Genomic DNA, 16,664 nt, shown 5'->3' with positions numbered 1-16,664 from the left:
CTCTGAGGATTCTTCCCGGAATTTTTCAAGTGGTTTCTTCAGAAATTTCTCCAGGGATTTCTCCCAGAATTCCTCTAGGGAATCCTCCAGGGTTTCTCCTAGGGTTTGCTCCAGGAATTCATCCAAGAATTTCTGCAGTTAGTCCTCCAGGATTTTTACCTGGAATTCCTTCAGGTATTTCTGCAGGATTCCTCCAGGAATTCCTTCACGGATTTAGAGATTTTGCTAGAAATTTTTCAAGCGAATACTCCAGGCATTCGTCCAGAAATTTCTCCATGAAATCCTCCAATTATTTCTTCAGGGATTTCTCCAAGAATTCATCTAGCGGTTTCTCCAGAAATTCCTCCAGGAAATCCTCCAGGGATTCCGCCAGATATTTCTCCAGGGATTCCGCCAGGAATTTGTCCAAAACTTCCCCCAGGTTTTCCTCAAGGCATTTTTTCCAAGAATTTCTCCAGAAATTCCAGAAAATTCCTCCAGAAATTTGTCTAGGAATTCCTCCCGGAGTTCTTCAAGCAATTTCTACAAGGATTCTTCCCATATTTGCGCTAAGGATTTCTCCATAAATTCATCCAGGCATACTTTCAGAAATTCCTCCAGGAATTCCCACAGGGTTTCCTCAAGGCACACCTGCAGGTGTTCCTTTAGGAATTTCTCCAGGAATTCCTTCAGAGATTGCTCAGGAAATTCTTAAAGTGATTTCTTCAGAAATTCTTCTCTGGAGCTTTTCAAAAAAAATATTCAGGGGCTCGGTAAAAAATTCCAGAAATCGGATCATCATCTTTTGGGGGGATTCACCCAAGAATGTTTTCAGAATTACCTGAAGATTTTTTGAATTACTTGAAGGATTTATAGAGGAATTCCTCTAGCGATTTGTATTGGAATAGTTCCAAGATATTTTCTCTGGGATCTCCAGTTAGTCTAGTGGTTAAGGTTACGGATCGCCAATCCAGAGACAACGGGTTCGATTTAGAGGGATACAGGAGTACAGTCACTGTGACTTTACAAGTACTTACATGCTAGAAACGCTTCCTAACATTTCTTCTGGAAAATTTTCAAGAATTCACCCAGGGATGACACTTTCTGAATTCTCCCAGGGTTACCTCCCGAAATTTCTCAAGAAAATGCACCATGAAGTCCTCTAGAAATTGCTTTTTAAATTTCTCCAGAAATTTTTTTGAATACATTCCAGCTATTCGTCCAGAAATTCCAGCATTTGAGAGTTCTCTGAAAATACTCCGAAAATGATTCTTCAAGGAATTCTCCTGGAATTCCTATGAGAAATGCTTACAAGGACACCTTGAGGGTTTCCTCCAGTGAAAGTTTCAAAAGTTTTACGAGAGTACCTTCAAAAATTCTTCCAAGAATCCTTCCGGGAATACTTCAATTGACATTTGTATAAGATTATGTTCTGAGATGACTAATATGCAATATAGGAGTATATACATCTGATTTTCAAAAAATTCCGTCAATAATTTACTCGGAACAATACATCTGCGAAACAGAGATCCAGACTATTACAAGATTGCTATTAAGTATAGACAAACTAGATGTCCAGGCCCGCCCTTTAGCTACCGTCAATGGTCTGCTATCACTCTTAATTTCGGATCGCTGATTTGATTTTTTTATTTGAAAACGGTCCGATGTCATGGCATGATTGTATTACGGTCGCCATGTAGAACAATATTGTTCGGTTGTTAACAGGCCGATGCCAATTTTAGCACAGCGAACGGTTCAGTAAACGAGTCATGATGATGTAGAACATGGTTTTCCGACGAAACTCATCAGATTGATTGGTGCCACGCTAGTTTGATCGAAATCAAGTCGGATAAGGTTTCGACGATCAGATGTTTAGCCTGCGGATGATCCTAGATTACACACAGTATCCATCAATATATCAAGGTAGGTAATAGAGACCCTTTTGGGATTGCCAAATTTACTTAGTGCAACTGTTCCTCGATAAAAAGTAGCAAGAGGGGATAAAGTACGTGACCATTTGGGCAGGTGATTTTGACGTGATACAAGTCGGAGTCGTATAGCGAAGTGACTGTTCCAGGTAGAGGTATTTGGCAAGGGCCATCAACATGGGCTTCTTGGTATGGAAGTGGCTGCACAACTGGACGTGATTATCAACTTTGCGGCCTCGGAGAGTAATATCACCAAGGACCTCGTGCAGGGATTGCTAAAACTCCGGAAGTCGATGTTAACGATTAAGGAAGACCATGAGAAACTCATGGCAACAGTGGCGGAAGCAGAAGGAACCAAAGTTTACCCAGACGGAGGCCTTCGCATCAGAGTTTAAAATTTTCATTTTCAATGAGTGAAATTCAACGTGAATTATGAAAATTCTCAACTGAGAGATCAAAATAAAATTCATTTTGGTCTGTCACTGACAATTTTCACTGAGAAATATAACTAGACCGTAACACCCGATTATTCTTCCAATCACCTCAAAACTGGTGTATAGTAGTTAATCAGAATACTAATTACCTGCACTATTTGTCCATTAAGTCGGTGCGTCTGTTAACAGAAATTGGACATTTTACGACGTGCGAAAAAATATTCGTGACAGAGAATTGAATGAAAAAAGAGAGGCATTTAGCTGACAATGAATGTGGCCAAAAACTAATGAAAAAATGAGAATGTCAATCTTCACTTTCAATCTTCGATTTTTTACACACTGCTTCGCATTCTCAAAGCAATCTCAGTAGCGCGCGAGCCAACCATCATCGTGGATGGAGCTACCCGATGGCGCTCGTAAGGCCACGAGATACCGGAAACAAAACCGCGTGAGTCAAGAGTTTTGTAGGCAACATTTTGGAAAAAAGCAGTTTTCTAAAGAAATTTCTGTTCAATTTCAATTTAATTGAACGCACCGAATGCGATTCTAAGTCTATAACATTTAAGGATTTAAAAATAGTAAATTACTTTATTTTTTAAACCATTTTGTCTCTATCAAACAATAATTCCGTTGTACTTTTTTTAAAGTAGTTTTTAAAGCTGCATGTTTTATCACTTTGCCTGCGCTTTTAGTCTTTTATATGGTAAGCTTCTAAACAGAGCGCAGCCAGTGTATCGATCCCATCGAAACCTACCTGGTTCAAGTTTCCGATCGCCAGCTGATGGCCGTCCAACGTCTGTACCTGGGCAATCGAGAGCGAGGTCGTCCCGTCGGCGTTCTCGTGCTGCGTTACCACGTGCTGTTGTCCGTTTGCCGCTGCCTGTTCCAGTTGCTGAGCCTGTGCCTGCGATACGGTTACCGATATCGTTCCTGCCGTTTCGATGGCGGTCTGCTGTTGGGCCTGCTGCTGTACCTGTACCTGCTGTTGGTCTGCCGAGGTCGTTCCATTGCCCGATGTGCCGCTGGTGTTTGCCTGTCCGTTTGCGTTGCCTAGCGGGAATTTGCATTATTTAGAGATATTTTGTTATCGACATTCATCCAACGTACCTTGTTTGCTCTTCTTGACGCGTTCCTTCTTCATGCCGGGTTTCTTGAAATGCCTCAGTTCCAAATGGCGACGCAAATTACGCGACTGACGGATGACGGCCTGGCAGATTGGGCATGTGGCTGGTTGTTCCGATTGAGATTTGTTCTTGATTTCTGAAAGAGAGTTCAAAATGTTTAATTTCATCGAATCTGACAAAACGTCCATTTTCCATCGAACTTACTGATGATGCCGTCCTTTGTGTCGATAACCGCGGTTCCCTCAACAACTTGGGCTTCCTTTTTGATGTCCTTCACAACGTTGGCCGCTTCCTCTGCGCTGTTTACAATGATCGTCTGGATGGTGCCTTCTTCGTCCGTTTTCAAAACCTTGGCTGCCTGGGTTCCTCCTGCCGAGACGGTAGCGGTTGCCTGTTGTACGACGCCGGTAGCATTGGTTCCCTGGGATTGCGATGGTTTCTTCACGCGCTGCTTGCGCTTGCGGGTGGGCAAGAACTGGCTGATGACATCCTTGGTGACTTCGTCGCTCATCTGATCCGGTGTGATGGTTTCGATAACTTGGGCCTGGACGGTTTGTGTGGGGGTCAGCGTGGTAATGAGATCTTCCGTCTATTGAAGTTGGAAAGAAATTAGATAATAAAGATCATTTTGATAAACTCCTCAAAGGAGAGAACTTCATGAGCCTTCTAAGAATGCAGCAACAGTTTTGGACTTGCAATTATCGTTAAAACTATCACTAGTCAAAAACTGTCACAACTGTTGTAGATCTGCAACAGGAAAACAGCCTTTCTCCCTTTGGAAGTCAAGGTTACTCACGCAAACATTGTTTCCAACGTCGATGACGGCCTTAACGGCCTGGTGCTGCGGGACCAACGTCGGGTGCAGCTGGATCGATGTGGTGTACGTTGTGTTGTCATCCTTGTGGGACACGGTCTGCGGGGCCAGTCCTTGGATGTTGAGACAGTGGGCCGCCTGCAGCAGTGACGGTAGCTGCGAGTGGTCAACACTCACCTCACCCCGGTAGACGAACTCTAGCAGGGCTTCCAGATCGTTGGCATTGACGCCGGCCAACATGACCACTGGATGCTTGCATGGTGTATTCTGCTCGTACAATCAAACAACCACACACGATTGGCGTCGAAGGAGTGAAAGAGAAAGAGAGAAAACAGAGAAAACAAAACACATTATTATCGATTTCACAACCTCTCTCCACCCTCACTCGCATGGCTCATTCATTCGCAAATCTACTTATTCACAGAGACACGTTGCAGAGATGTTGAGAAAATCTCATTCCACCACGCTAGAGTTTTAGCAATACCCAAATCTCAGGTACATAATCATCGTATGGTGGTTCCCAACCTTTCCTTTCCGGTCCATAAACGATTGCAACAAAATGTTTCATAGTTTGAATTATTTTTAGACTGATGTGATGTTTGAAGCAGCAGAAGACATAATGCCGTTTGGTATAGTCATTTCAGTTACTCATTGGTAATAATTAAAAAAGTTGTTTTCATTAGTATCTCATCTGTGTAACACTTTCCATAGTAAATCCTATCCAACCTTTGATTCGAACGCGCTAATATAGTTTCACCGATTTTGCTGAAATTTTACACAATTGATATGGAACCTAAATGAAATCCAAAAAGTCGATTAGAGCGAGAATAGCCATAGAGAAGAATAGACAAATTGTGGACACCGATAATCGAGCTGGTCAACTGTATGCGTTTGATGTTTCAGTGCAAAGTATGTTTGGCCGAGAAACACGTCGAGCAAATCTCAGAAGAGTCAACAACAAATCCACGCTTGAACTGCCTGCTGGAAACCATTCATTCAAGGTGAAACATCAGAGAATACAAATATCGCTGACACAATTGCCGCCTTTTCTCTTCACCTGGTGTTTATTGATTACGAAAAAGCTTTCGATCGTCACAATCACGAAAACATGTGGGAAGCCGTCAGGCGCAAGGGTCTCCCTGAGAAAATTATCGGCCTCATTGAAGCACAGTAGAGGGCATTTTCGTGCAGAGTACTGCACAACGGTGTCTTGTCCGATCTAAACCGGCTCGTTAGACAAGGATGTATACCATCACCGCTACTGTTCCTCATCGTAAACGACGAGATCCTGGTAGGCGCGATTGATCGTGAACCAAATCGTGGATTGCTGTGGCAGCCCATTACCATGGAGCACTTGAATGACAAACTGGCTGATGACGTTGCTCTCCTAGCTCAACGGCAGTCTGATATGCAGAGTAAGCTCGATGATCTTGCCGATCGCTTCTCGGCGGATGATCTTACCATCAACGTCAATAAAACCAAATCGTTGGATATACATAAACACGGTCAACCCTTCCAGTGCTACGGTAGCTGGGCAATCAGTGGAGAATGTTGAAAGCTTCCAATATCCTGGTAGCCAAATGGCGGCACTAAGATCGACATAAGTGCACGGAACAAGAAAACAAGGGCTTCCTTTGCGAGTTTAAGAAATGTATGGAAAAACAATCAGATTACTCGACGCACCAAAATCCCAATTTTCAACTCGAACGTGAAATCTGCGCTGTGGTGTGTATCAGTGGAAAACAATCAACAGCTGCAGGTCTACATCAATAGATACCTGCGGTATATAATTCGTACATGGTGGCCTCACAGTTGGATCTTCAACGTGGAGCTCCATCGGCGATGTCATCAAAGGCCGATAGCAATAGAGATTCGGGAGCGAAAGTGGAGGTGGGTTGATCACACTCTACGCAGGGGCGGGAACGAAATCTGCAAACAACCGTTAGATTGGAACCCAGCAAGACATCGCAGCAGAGGCAGATCCAGAGGATCATGACGGCGCAACCTCAACAAGGAAACAAGGTTTCTTGTAGTATGGTAAGCTGAATTCTCTGGAAACCTTCGGAAAACACCTTATGATTGTTATCTCGTGACAAAAATCTGGCCAACTGTAAAAAACGAAAGATTTACCGAAAGCCATCCCGCATGAATCCCACAAAATGTGTTTCCTTTTCTCGAAACGACGTAGGATGGCACAAAGTGAACGCAAACTGGTCGCTCTCTGTATACTGTTGGCTCCAAATAACAAACTTCCGAATTTTCATGCACACTGTAGGGCAAAGCTGTACAGACGTTAAAACTGCTGCAACGTTGACAAGTTACGAGTTTTTTAATCAATGGCGCATACGTGGATACTATCAAATTCCCGGGTTTAGAACAGTAAAAACATTCACAATATTGATCAAAAAAAGAATGATGCACTCAAGTGATGATGCCACTGTTCGGCTTGATTGATGATTCACTCCACTATGGTAAGACTGCCCAGGTAACCAATAAGCATTTAAACAAGCTGTATTTCAGCTATAAAACTGCATTATATCTGCTTGCTGCTGTATCATAGCAGTTCGACTGCTGAATCGCCCTATATTAGCCATTTAAATGCTGCTTAAAATCTGACAGCTGTTGTGTAGCATTTCAAATGCATAATATTTTTTGGTTAACATGCATCTTAACTGCTACTTTATTGCCATAAAACTGCTAAGAGAGATGAGCAATGCTAAAACTGCTACACATTTCAACTTTTTCAATTCTTGAGTCACGACTATAGAAGCCATTACCATTCAGATGTCGATCATTTATTGGTACCAACGAAGAAAATCAATGAGAGAATAAATGTTTTCCAAATAAATCTCATGGAATAAGAAACCAGTTATGCTATCGTGTATTATGTGGATGGTTTAACATCAGCACTTGCCCGAGCCGTTGTGCAGGCACAACAAAATAACTGCCGGTGTGGTACTCAAGCCTTTAATAGATCAAAAAACCAACACACATTATCTGATCATTTATAGCTCATCCAGTAGCGCGGTTCAGCATCATCATCAACCAGAGGATTGTGGGATCGAATCTCAATGTCAGCGGGATCAGCAAAAAACAATTGCAAAAATAAACAACAGCGTCAAAAGTTGCACAGGAGAATGTGAGTAAAAATAGAAAGGGATGAATATGAAGCGACTGAAATGCGCAGAGGAAAATATTTTTGTTTATGTTCGATTTTTTGGGGGTAGGAAAGATAAGCATTTAATCAGCCGTATATTGGGCCAAAACCTGCATTTAATTGGCACTTATGGCGCATATACGGCATATTAGCATTTAATGGCCTGCAGTAAAAGCGCATATAGTGCTAAATAAATGCAATTTTAACTGCTTATTGGTTACCTGGGTGGCAATGCAAAATACAGCGTCCGATCGCTCGTTGCAAACCCGCTCGTTGCAAAGCTTTTTAGTTGCAATGCCGCTCATTGCAAAATTTGACAAGTATTTGCAATTAAACGGCAATCAAAATGACGTTGCAACGAACGAATGGCATTCGCTCGTTGCAATATAAACATGTTGCAACGCTTTTTAGTTCCAAGTCCGCTAATTGCAAAATTTGACAAAATTTTGCAACTAAAAGGCAATCAAGTGTCAAATGCGTGCTGTCAGTTTTGCTGTCAGTGCATTTTGATGCACTTTAGTGTCAAAGTGACGTTGCAATTAGCGAATGGCATTCGCTCGTTGCAATGTAAACATGTTGCAACGAGCGAACGGGCGCTGTACAATGTTTAAATGCATTGACATCCATGTACACAACAGAAACACGTGTTTGGTGAACAAATTGGGGCTGTTCGGGCTCGTTTGGAAGTCGACCATGTTAACTCCTTTTCCCGATCAGCCTACATAGCTGTGTAGTGTCGGTAGCGGTTGTCTCAATTGGCTAAGAATAACACTACAGACCGCCTGATCCAGTGGTAAGAGTCCACTAAACAGGTGACCCCTAATTCATGGTGTTATGCGGTTATGACTATATTTTTGAATAATGTTAACAGTGTATGTTTCAACCTTTGTATTTGTATATGTATTTATTTGTTTATTTCATCTGACCTTTGTGGTCTTAATGAATAGGATGGGGAAAAGCTTCCTTGAGCCAGCCACATTATGCCGAGAACAAGAAAGCGCAAAAACCCCATATCTTTTCTAATATAACAATGAATTAGGCTCACAAACTAGTCAAAATTTAAAATAACAAACATATTGGAACTTAATCGTAAAACAAATTAAAAACGAAACAGAGACATTTTAAAACTAAATAACTGGCAGTACAACATTCAGCAAGTCCCAATGGACTACCCGCTTTGCGCGCAGCCACAGTTGATCAGCAGGAGTAAATCCATTTTATTTTGTATGGTGAAAAGCATCTAATCTTGAATTACTTGAAATAGAAAGCTTTTACTGAAAAAATATTTGGTAGGCTTAATAGTAGTCACCATTGTGCACAACCACTACCAAATATTTTTTCGAATAATGTGTTCCACTTTGAAGAATTTGCCTTTAGATGCTGTTCGCCATACAATATTTTTTCGATTTACTTTTAGCGATTTTTCGCGCATAGAAGCTAGCGCCACATTGGTCGATGCGGAGAGTAGGAAAACAGCCGATGTAGTTAATTCATTGCGAAGGCCGCAAGTCCCTTGGTGCGAAGGCCGCTCGATGGACGTAATGGTAACGTGGAACAACCGAGAAAAAAACAACAGGTACAGCACAAAACAAAAACAGTAAAGCTATTGGACAGGGACTCACCTGAGCAATAATGAGTAATTGGTTCTATTGACGCTGCTGCTCAAACATTTCTCGTCGAATCCGGTTGCGAAACTGGATGGTTGAAGTTTCATGGAAGTCGAACAAGTGGTAGAATTCGTTGAACCGCGCCGACATGAAGCGGATCGGGTCGTAAATCTCGTAGTCTACTGACCGGTTCTCGAGTTGTAAAAAAAATCTGGTACGTAGGATTCTTTCGGGTGCGTAGATGTTGAGTTGACCTAATATTTCAGGACAGTCAATACTGCCAGCTAACATTTTTGCGACAAACATTGCCTGTGCTATCGTTCATCGCTGCTCGAGTGTTTCAATACCCAGTAGATGACAACGTTCTTCATAAGAGGGAAGGTTCGCTGGGTCATTCCAGGGAAGATGTCGCAAGGCATAACGGACAAACTTTCGTTGTATGGTTTCCATTCTCGCAATCCAATTTGAATGATACGGGCACCAAATGACTGATCCAAATTCCAGGATTGAGCGTACTAGTGCACAGTACAGGGCTTTGAGACACAAAGGGTCATGGAATTCATCGGCAATCTTGAACATAAATCCTAGTTGTCTGTTCGCTTTTGCAATAATATCCGCGTAGTGTTGCTTAAATGTTAGGCTGGCGTCAAGCGAAATTCCAAGATCCCGAACATTGTAGACACGTTGAAGACTTTCATTGTTCATCTGGTAATCGTACATTATTGAATCCTTCTTATGATAAAATGTTATAACACTGCATTTTTGGACGCTCAGAGTTAGAAAGTTGTCGGAACATCACATTTCAAATATGTTGATTAGATTCTGCAGCTCAACACAATCCTCAATGCAACGGACGACTACATAGAGCTTAACGTCATCAGCGTAAAACGAGCGATACCCAGTTGGGAAAACCGTTCCAACATCATTTAAGAATATTGAGAAGAGTAAGGGTCCTAAATTGCTGCCTTGCGGGACACCTGAAAAGTTTGTGTATCATCGGTTCCGATTTTCACGCTGAGAAGACGGTTTGTAAGGTAAGATCCGAACCATTTGATCATGCCTTCGGAGACGCCGAGCTCATCGAGCTTTGCAAGCAGAATGGCATGGTCAACCCGATCGAATGCTGCTTTCAGATCAGTATACACGACGTCTACTTGTTTTCCGATTTCCAAATTCCGCTGGCACATCGACGTAAAAGGAATAAGGTTGGTGCAAATTGATCTTTTCGGGTAGAAGCCATGTTGGTCAATTGAAATGTAGTTCCTGCATGCAACAAATAGCAACTTTCAGCATCTTTTCGCTGATATTTAGCAGTACAGCTGCCGTTCGCTCGTTGCAAACCCGCTTGTTGCAACGCTTTTTAGTTGCAAGTCCGCTAATTGCAAAATTTGACAAGTTTTTGCAACTAAAAAGCAATCATGTGTCAAATTTATGCTGTCAGTCATGCTATCAGTGGATTTTGCTGCACTTTAGTGTCAAAGTGACGTTGCAATTAGCGAATGGCATTCACTCGTTGCAAAGTAAACACGTTGCAACGAGCGAACGGCCGCTGTATTGCTACGATGATTATATCATCTCAAGTTGCTCAAACATTTATGTGAGATGCATCAGTTTGATGGAATACTTAGATAGTACAGTTCATTGATAACTTAACATAGAATTGTACCTAACCCAACCCTGCATGAGCAGAATTTGTCGTAAGTTGACTAATTGACATGTGTCAAATGAGGAGTCTCCATTTGACCTTCTTTGCAGTTTTGAGTGTTCCTTCGCAAACTTTGCATATTCAGGCGTACTCAACAAACTAGGGAACCTGTACTAATTGGTTGCGACCACAATAACTCGCTTCCATTGCTACTCCAAGAGAGTTTCATTGTGGTTTTGTTACTACAACGCCCTCCATTGTGGTATACCATAACTATTGCTTTGAAAAAAGTAAAATAATATCTCTTGACCTTTTTCCGATTGTTGCAGTAACATTTCTTGTTTACTTCTTGTGGTACCTTCGTCACCAACACCAACTGCAGACATGTGTGATTGGTTGACTATCTTTTAAACTATTCTTTACACAATCGGTTAAGCACCGCCCCTTAGAATAAGTTGTGTGGAGTTAAGCTTTCTAGCCTAAGTTTGGTTTCAATAAAATTCAATTCGGATTCATTACTCCAACTTGCAAGACCTCTCCACGGATATCACGTCCATTATACATTACAGAAGATTGTCCTCTGCGGTCAGAGCGAAACGCAAGAGGTATTCCTGAATGGAGTTCTGATCTGTTCAAGTTCAAAATATCTTCGGATAAACCAGTCTTTTGTATAGCTACAAATCTCTAGCTTCTGTCCCGAGGATTGTAGCTATAGAATCGATTCAGTGGGCACTAAAAGCTCTGCTTACTTCAAATCTCCAGGAGCAAATGGGGGTTTGTTCATTTTTTCTCCAGAGGGATCTGAGTATTTCAAACATGTTTTGAACTCTTGTAGTTTTCTATTGGGTATTTTCATGCCGTGAAATTACTCCATAGTTTTATTCCGAAAGGGTGCGTGCGATGTATAAAGAAGGAATGAGTTCCAGATTTATCTGGTTACCTCGTTCTTTGTGAAATGCTTGAAACGCACTGTCGATTGTCACATCTGTGATATTCGTCTGGCTAACATACCTATTCATGTGAACTCACATGTCTCCCAATTTGGGAAGTCCACAGTGACTCTTTTATACAAACTTGTATAAGATTTCAAGAAAGTACTCGCTCAAACGTAGTTTTTGCTTGGGTGATTTCTTGAATAATGAGGATGCTTTCGATGACGTGCCTTTAAATGTCATATTGAAAGTCACATGTTGTCACAAACTACCTCCAATGAGCTATAGGCTCTCTTAACGCTTATGCGTTTAAAGTGTAATTTTCAGGGAACTGATTTAACCCGTTGTGGTATGGGCTATGAGCTCTTGTTGCGCTTATGCGTCCATTCCTTATTTAATTCTCATCCCCTCCCATTCTCCCTCAGGTAAATGATGAAATAGGCTTATATGTATGGCGGTCCATCAATCTAAGTAACCAAATGCATTTCCCTTACTTTGTTTTGGGAGGACTTTCAGAATATCACCATCTTAAACATTTTTGAAGACAAGGTGTTGGGAAGACTCTCCTTCGGATTATTCAATACTTATTGAAAGCAGATTCCATCGTGATCAGCTTCAATGCTGAAATAATATTTCATTTATTTTAAAGATATTATATAATATTATTTACAAACTTACATTCTAGTAATTCACTCAACTCCTAAGGAACTGCTTTCCAACACATTGCTCACTCACTTCTACTGTCTTATTGAAAGGTTTCAATGTCTATACGCAGAAGTGTTCTAACAGTGTTGCCAGTTTCACCTCATCTTTCTTTTAGTGAAAACCTTCACAACACAAGGTGTAAATAGTGGGCCGGTCTCAACGAGAGTTACTCATACATCGAATAACTATGATGGAGACAGTATCTGCAAAATTTCAAAAATGTTCAATTTCCAGTGCTTGCGTCGTGTGGGTTGTAAGCTCAACAGTTTGGAAGCCCCTGTGAATCAGACTTCGTAGCTTTATCATTATCAACAAAAACACCAATCAGTATGCAACAAAATCAAAATATACAGAGCGCAAGCAGAAGTAAATTCGACCTCTTCTGACGCTCACTTATCATGGCTCTGCTCACACACTTCTCCCCGACTCTCCGCATGCTGAAGCCGCTGCTGCTGATGCAGCAATCCCAGCTCTGACTTGATCTCGACCCTCTTCTGTTCTGGTGCGCAGAGTAGAGTAATTCAGCATATTTTTTTTGACAACGAACGCACACGCGAGTTCGTCTCTTGTTTCTCCGGGCTGCTGCTGTCTGTCTGTCTGTTTCCCATACTCTTGATGTACGCGATCCAGCACCAAAACAACGGTGCTTCGCATCATCCCACAATCCACAATCCAGCCATCCACAGAGCACACAAGTCATTTTGGGAATGAGTGAGCGGAGCTCTGCTGATGCCGGATCGGCGAGCACCGCACAGAAGAGGAGGGAGCACAGAGCACACGCAAGCAGGCAAGCAAGCAACAACTATCGGAGCCGTGGCGCGCACTCTCCCAGAAAAAGGTGATAAAATAAAGTAGTCCATCTCGCCGAGCTCATCGACTGACTGACTACAAACAGAGGTTCAACGCGACGGGACGGCGACGGCTGCTCTGTTTGATGCTCTTTCGCTGTGGATGATGTTGCCAGCCAACGACCAGCCATTCACCGTCAGTCAGTCGACCGGTCGTGTGGTGGTGGTACGCTGTTGGAAAGCAAAGTTTCTCCCGCCCATTTGTCGTGACGACGATGGTGATCGTTACGAAAGTCGTAAGCCCGCATATACGTAGGATTGGACGGTTGTATTCGCCCTCGTGTATCGTACCGCTTGGCGTAGGAGCTTGTAATGACGGCCCGTGGGTATACCATGCAGTATCCAACAGTGAGGTGTAAAGGTATTAAAATATATAATGGAAATTATGGTTCAATGTGACCATGGCCGAATTTATAACTGGATTGACTCACAAAATGTGGGCGGAGTTTTTAAGGATGTTAAAGTGTACACCATAAAGAAATATCATTTCTGTAGAATATCTCAAACATGCAAATCAACCTCGTTGTGTCCGATCGAGGGATGCTAACATAAGGCTGAATTTCAAAAGGCTGAATGCACAAAAGGCTGAACACGAAAGGCTGAAAGTAACATAAGGCTGAATTTCAAAAGGCTGAAATTGCAAAAATGCAGGAAATCAGTTATAGTACTTCTTCTTTTTTTTCAGGCGTAACGTCCCAACTGAGACAAAGCCTGCTTTCAGCTTCTATACGCATTTCAACAGATTTTAGTTGAGAGCCTTCTCTTCCAATTACCACTTTGCATTTGTATATTGTTTGACATGCTGGAAGATATTTTATGCCCGCGGTTGTTAAGGAATTTTCCATTACAAAAAGTTTCTGGCCCGAGGGAGAATCGAACCCGTCACCCTCAGCATGACTACCCGTTCGCTAACCAGATCGGCTGCATATATGAGTCCTAGTCATAGAATATGCTTAGTGAAAAGGCTAATAATGCATACCAACTAACACAAAAAATGACTGATGGTATTTCAATCGGAGATTTTTCCTCCTTTGAGCATGAGCTATTCTTTCGAGTCATGCTGTTATGGAGATTGGTTGCCATTACAGCTACCAACAATGTGATTATGGGCAGTGTAGGCGATCAATAATGCATACATTAGCACGGAAAAACAATCCTAACGCTTTCCGATTTCGAACATAGTAACGGAAGCATGTTCGTCCAATGAACCATCAACCAATGAGCGGTAGTGTGCGTCAAATGTCAAACTCAAGCAAAACCAATGCAAGTGTCAGGGCTGAGTGGTCGGCCAACTAGCAAATTTTCATAAAGATCATTATATCAGTGTATGATATGAATAATTAGAGTTTTATGTCTGTTTGTCTGTGATGTTAGTGTTGCCCTTAGACCCGCATGACTGCCTTTAGGCTCGCCGTTTGAAAACTAGTCGAATCATTATTTCAGCCATATGTAATTTCAGCCTTTTGACATTTTCAGCCTTTTGTGATTCAACCTTTCGTAATTAAGCCTTTTGTTATTTCAGCCTTTCGTGTTTCAGCCTTTTGTACGTAACCCCCGATCGAAGGACATACCTAGATATCAGAACATTATGCGGCCTTACCTCTCCTTTCACTGAAGAGCTATCTCGGCAGTGTTTGTAAACGACAATATAGCGTCTACTGTCGACCTCTTCTTCCGGAAGCCAAACTCGTTACTCAGGAGAACATCTACAACCCCGATGTGCCTCGATGCTCTGTTGAGGATGATCTTTTTGAATAGGGAAGTGGAACCATCTCGGCAGGGGTCCTATTTTGGGCACTTTTCTGCTATAACTCAGCCAATTCTGAGCCAATTGACACAATTTTTGGAACGCGATGAGATACGTATAGTATTCAGCCGTGTACAAATTTTCAAGTCAATTGGTTTGGACTTGACTGAGTTATAGCGAAGAGTGCCCAAGTGGTTCGCTACCCTACTTTCTTCGCCGTGTTGAGCAAGCATGTTGGTATAAATGCCGACAGGTCTCCGGGTGGTTTCCCCGCCTTTAGCTATAGGACTAGGATCTGGCGCGTCCAAAGCTCTGGGAAGACTCCCTCGTGCATAATTTTTTTCTTCTTCTTTGTGGCTCGACGTTCGCATTGGAACTTGGCCTGCCTCTCTTCAACTTAGTGTTCTTAGAGCACTTCCACAGTTATTAATTGAAGGGATCGCTAGCGGTTGTCTCAATTGGCTAAGAATAACACTACGGACCGCTTCATCCAGTGGTAAGAGTCCACTAAACAGGTGACCTCTAATTCATGGTGTGATGCGGCTATATGCTTACCGTGCCTAGGAATGAATGGTTAGGGGGTCTAATAAAAACCTAGCCGCTAACCGAGCCTGTGGAGTACCAGGGCGCCCTCCACAGTATTTTGCCCTTACTGCACTAACCGGAGCAATAGCGCAGTGGACCTTGTGTTTCTCCGAGACAATCCGCTGCCCTTCTTCAATCTCATACTTGAGGCTGAATAATGGCGGGATTATGAAAATGTTATAAATTAGTTTAAATTTCCACCTATATATGGTTTCGCATTATGCTTTTTACACAGTGTATTCTGTGCATCCTCGCCTTTGGCGCACTCAAATCGATACCGATTTGGCTTTATTGTTGCTGTTCTTTATTTGTGCTGTGATTGTTAAGAGTTTAATCTTGCCTAGTTTGGGTAGTGACTACGGTTAGCATAGCTCAGATCAATCTTCAGCACAAAAGAACAGCAACGATCAATCTTTGTAGACTTATGCAAAATGGTACAGCCCAAGTGGCGTTAGTCCAAGAACCTGACTTTCGTAAGGGAAATTTCTATCTAGGAAACCTTGTGAATCCGGTGTTTGCTACTTTCAGTAAAAATGAAATGGCAAACTCACGTGTCATGCCTCGAGCATGTGTGCTTGTCAATAACGCAATCGTTGCTACACTCATCTCTGAACTAACTACTAGAGATGTATGTGCTATCACAATCGATGCATCTGTTGGAAACCTCAACAGGAAATACGTTTATTGTTCGGTTTATTTACCGCATGATGAACCATCCCCTACGGATGCTTTCAAGCAAGTCATTGCATACTGCACTTCAAAAAGCCTTCCGCTAATTGTTGGTAGTGATGCTAATGCTCACCATATAATCTGGGGCAGCTCAGACATTAATTTTACACGCTCCAGTTTGATGGAATACTTAAGTAGTACAGATCTTGGATTACTTAACATAGGCAACCCCTTCATGGTATCTGGTAGAGAGGAAGTGTTAGACATAACGCTTTGCTCTAGCAGAATTAGTCACGAGCTGACCAACTGGCATGTGTCAGATGAAGAATCTTTATCTGACCATCGTTACTTCGCAAACTTTGCGTTTCAGGAACCCCCGGTCAACCAACTGGGATCTCTTTACCGATTTGGTTGCAGCCAAATTTCATGGATACTCTCCATCAATTGACACTCCAAGTGATTTAGATGATGCCATTGATACTACAACGGC

The 16,664-nt window shown here is 42.3% G+C and overlaps 1 protein-coding gene across 10 annotated transcripts in view; it reads right to left on the bottom strand.

Moving 5' to 3' along the window:
* Window positions 1–16,664, bottom strand: part of LOC109403350 (transcription factor GAGA) — a 47,770-nt gene that overhangs the window by 12,458 nt on the left and 18,648 nt on the right. For all 10 annotated transcript variants that reach the window (XM_029875728.2, XM_062856348.1, XM_029875729.2 and 7 more), the window contains 4 exons: window positions 4,262–4,546; window positions 3,670–4,054; window positions 3,449–3,601; window positions 3,096–3,391 (listed from right to left, as the gene is read on the bottom strand). In XM_029875728.2, the coding sequence (XP_029731588.1) occupies window positions 3,096–3,391; window positions 3,449–3,601; window positions 3,670–4,054; window positions 4,262–4,546 (1,119 nt within the window). The remainder of the gene's footprint in view (window positions 1–3,095; window positions 3,392–3,448; window positions 3,602–3,669; window positions 4,055–4,261; window positions 4,547–16,664) is intronic.

The sequence above is a fragment of the Aedes albopictus genome, chromosome 3 (assembly GCF_035046485.1).
Source record: "Aedes albopictus strain Foshan chromosome 3, AalbF5, whole genome shotgun sequence".
NCBI classification, from domain to species: Eukaryota; Metazoa; Arthropoda; class Insecta; order Diptera; family Culicidae; genus Aedes; species Aedes albopictus.
This window is presented reverse-complemented; position numbering and strand designations above follow the sequence as displayed.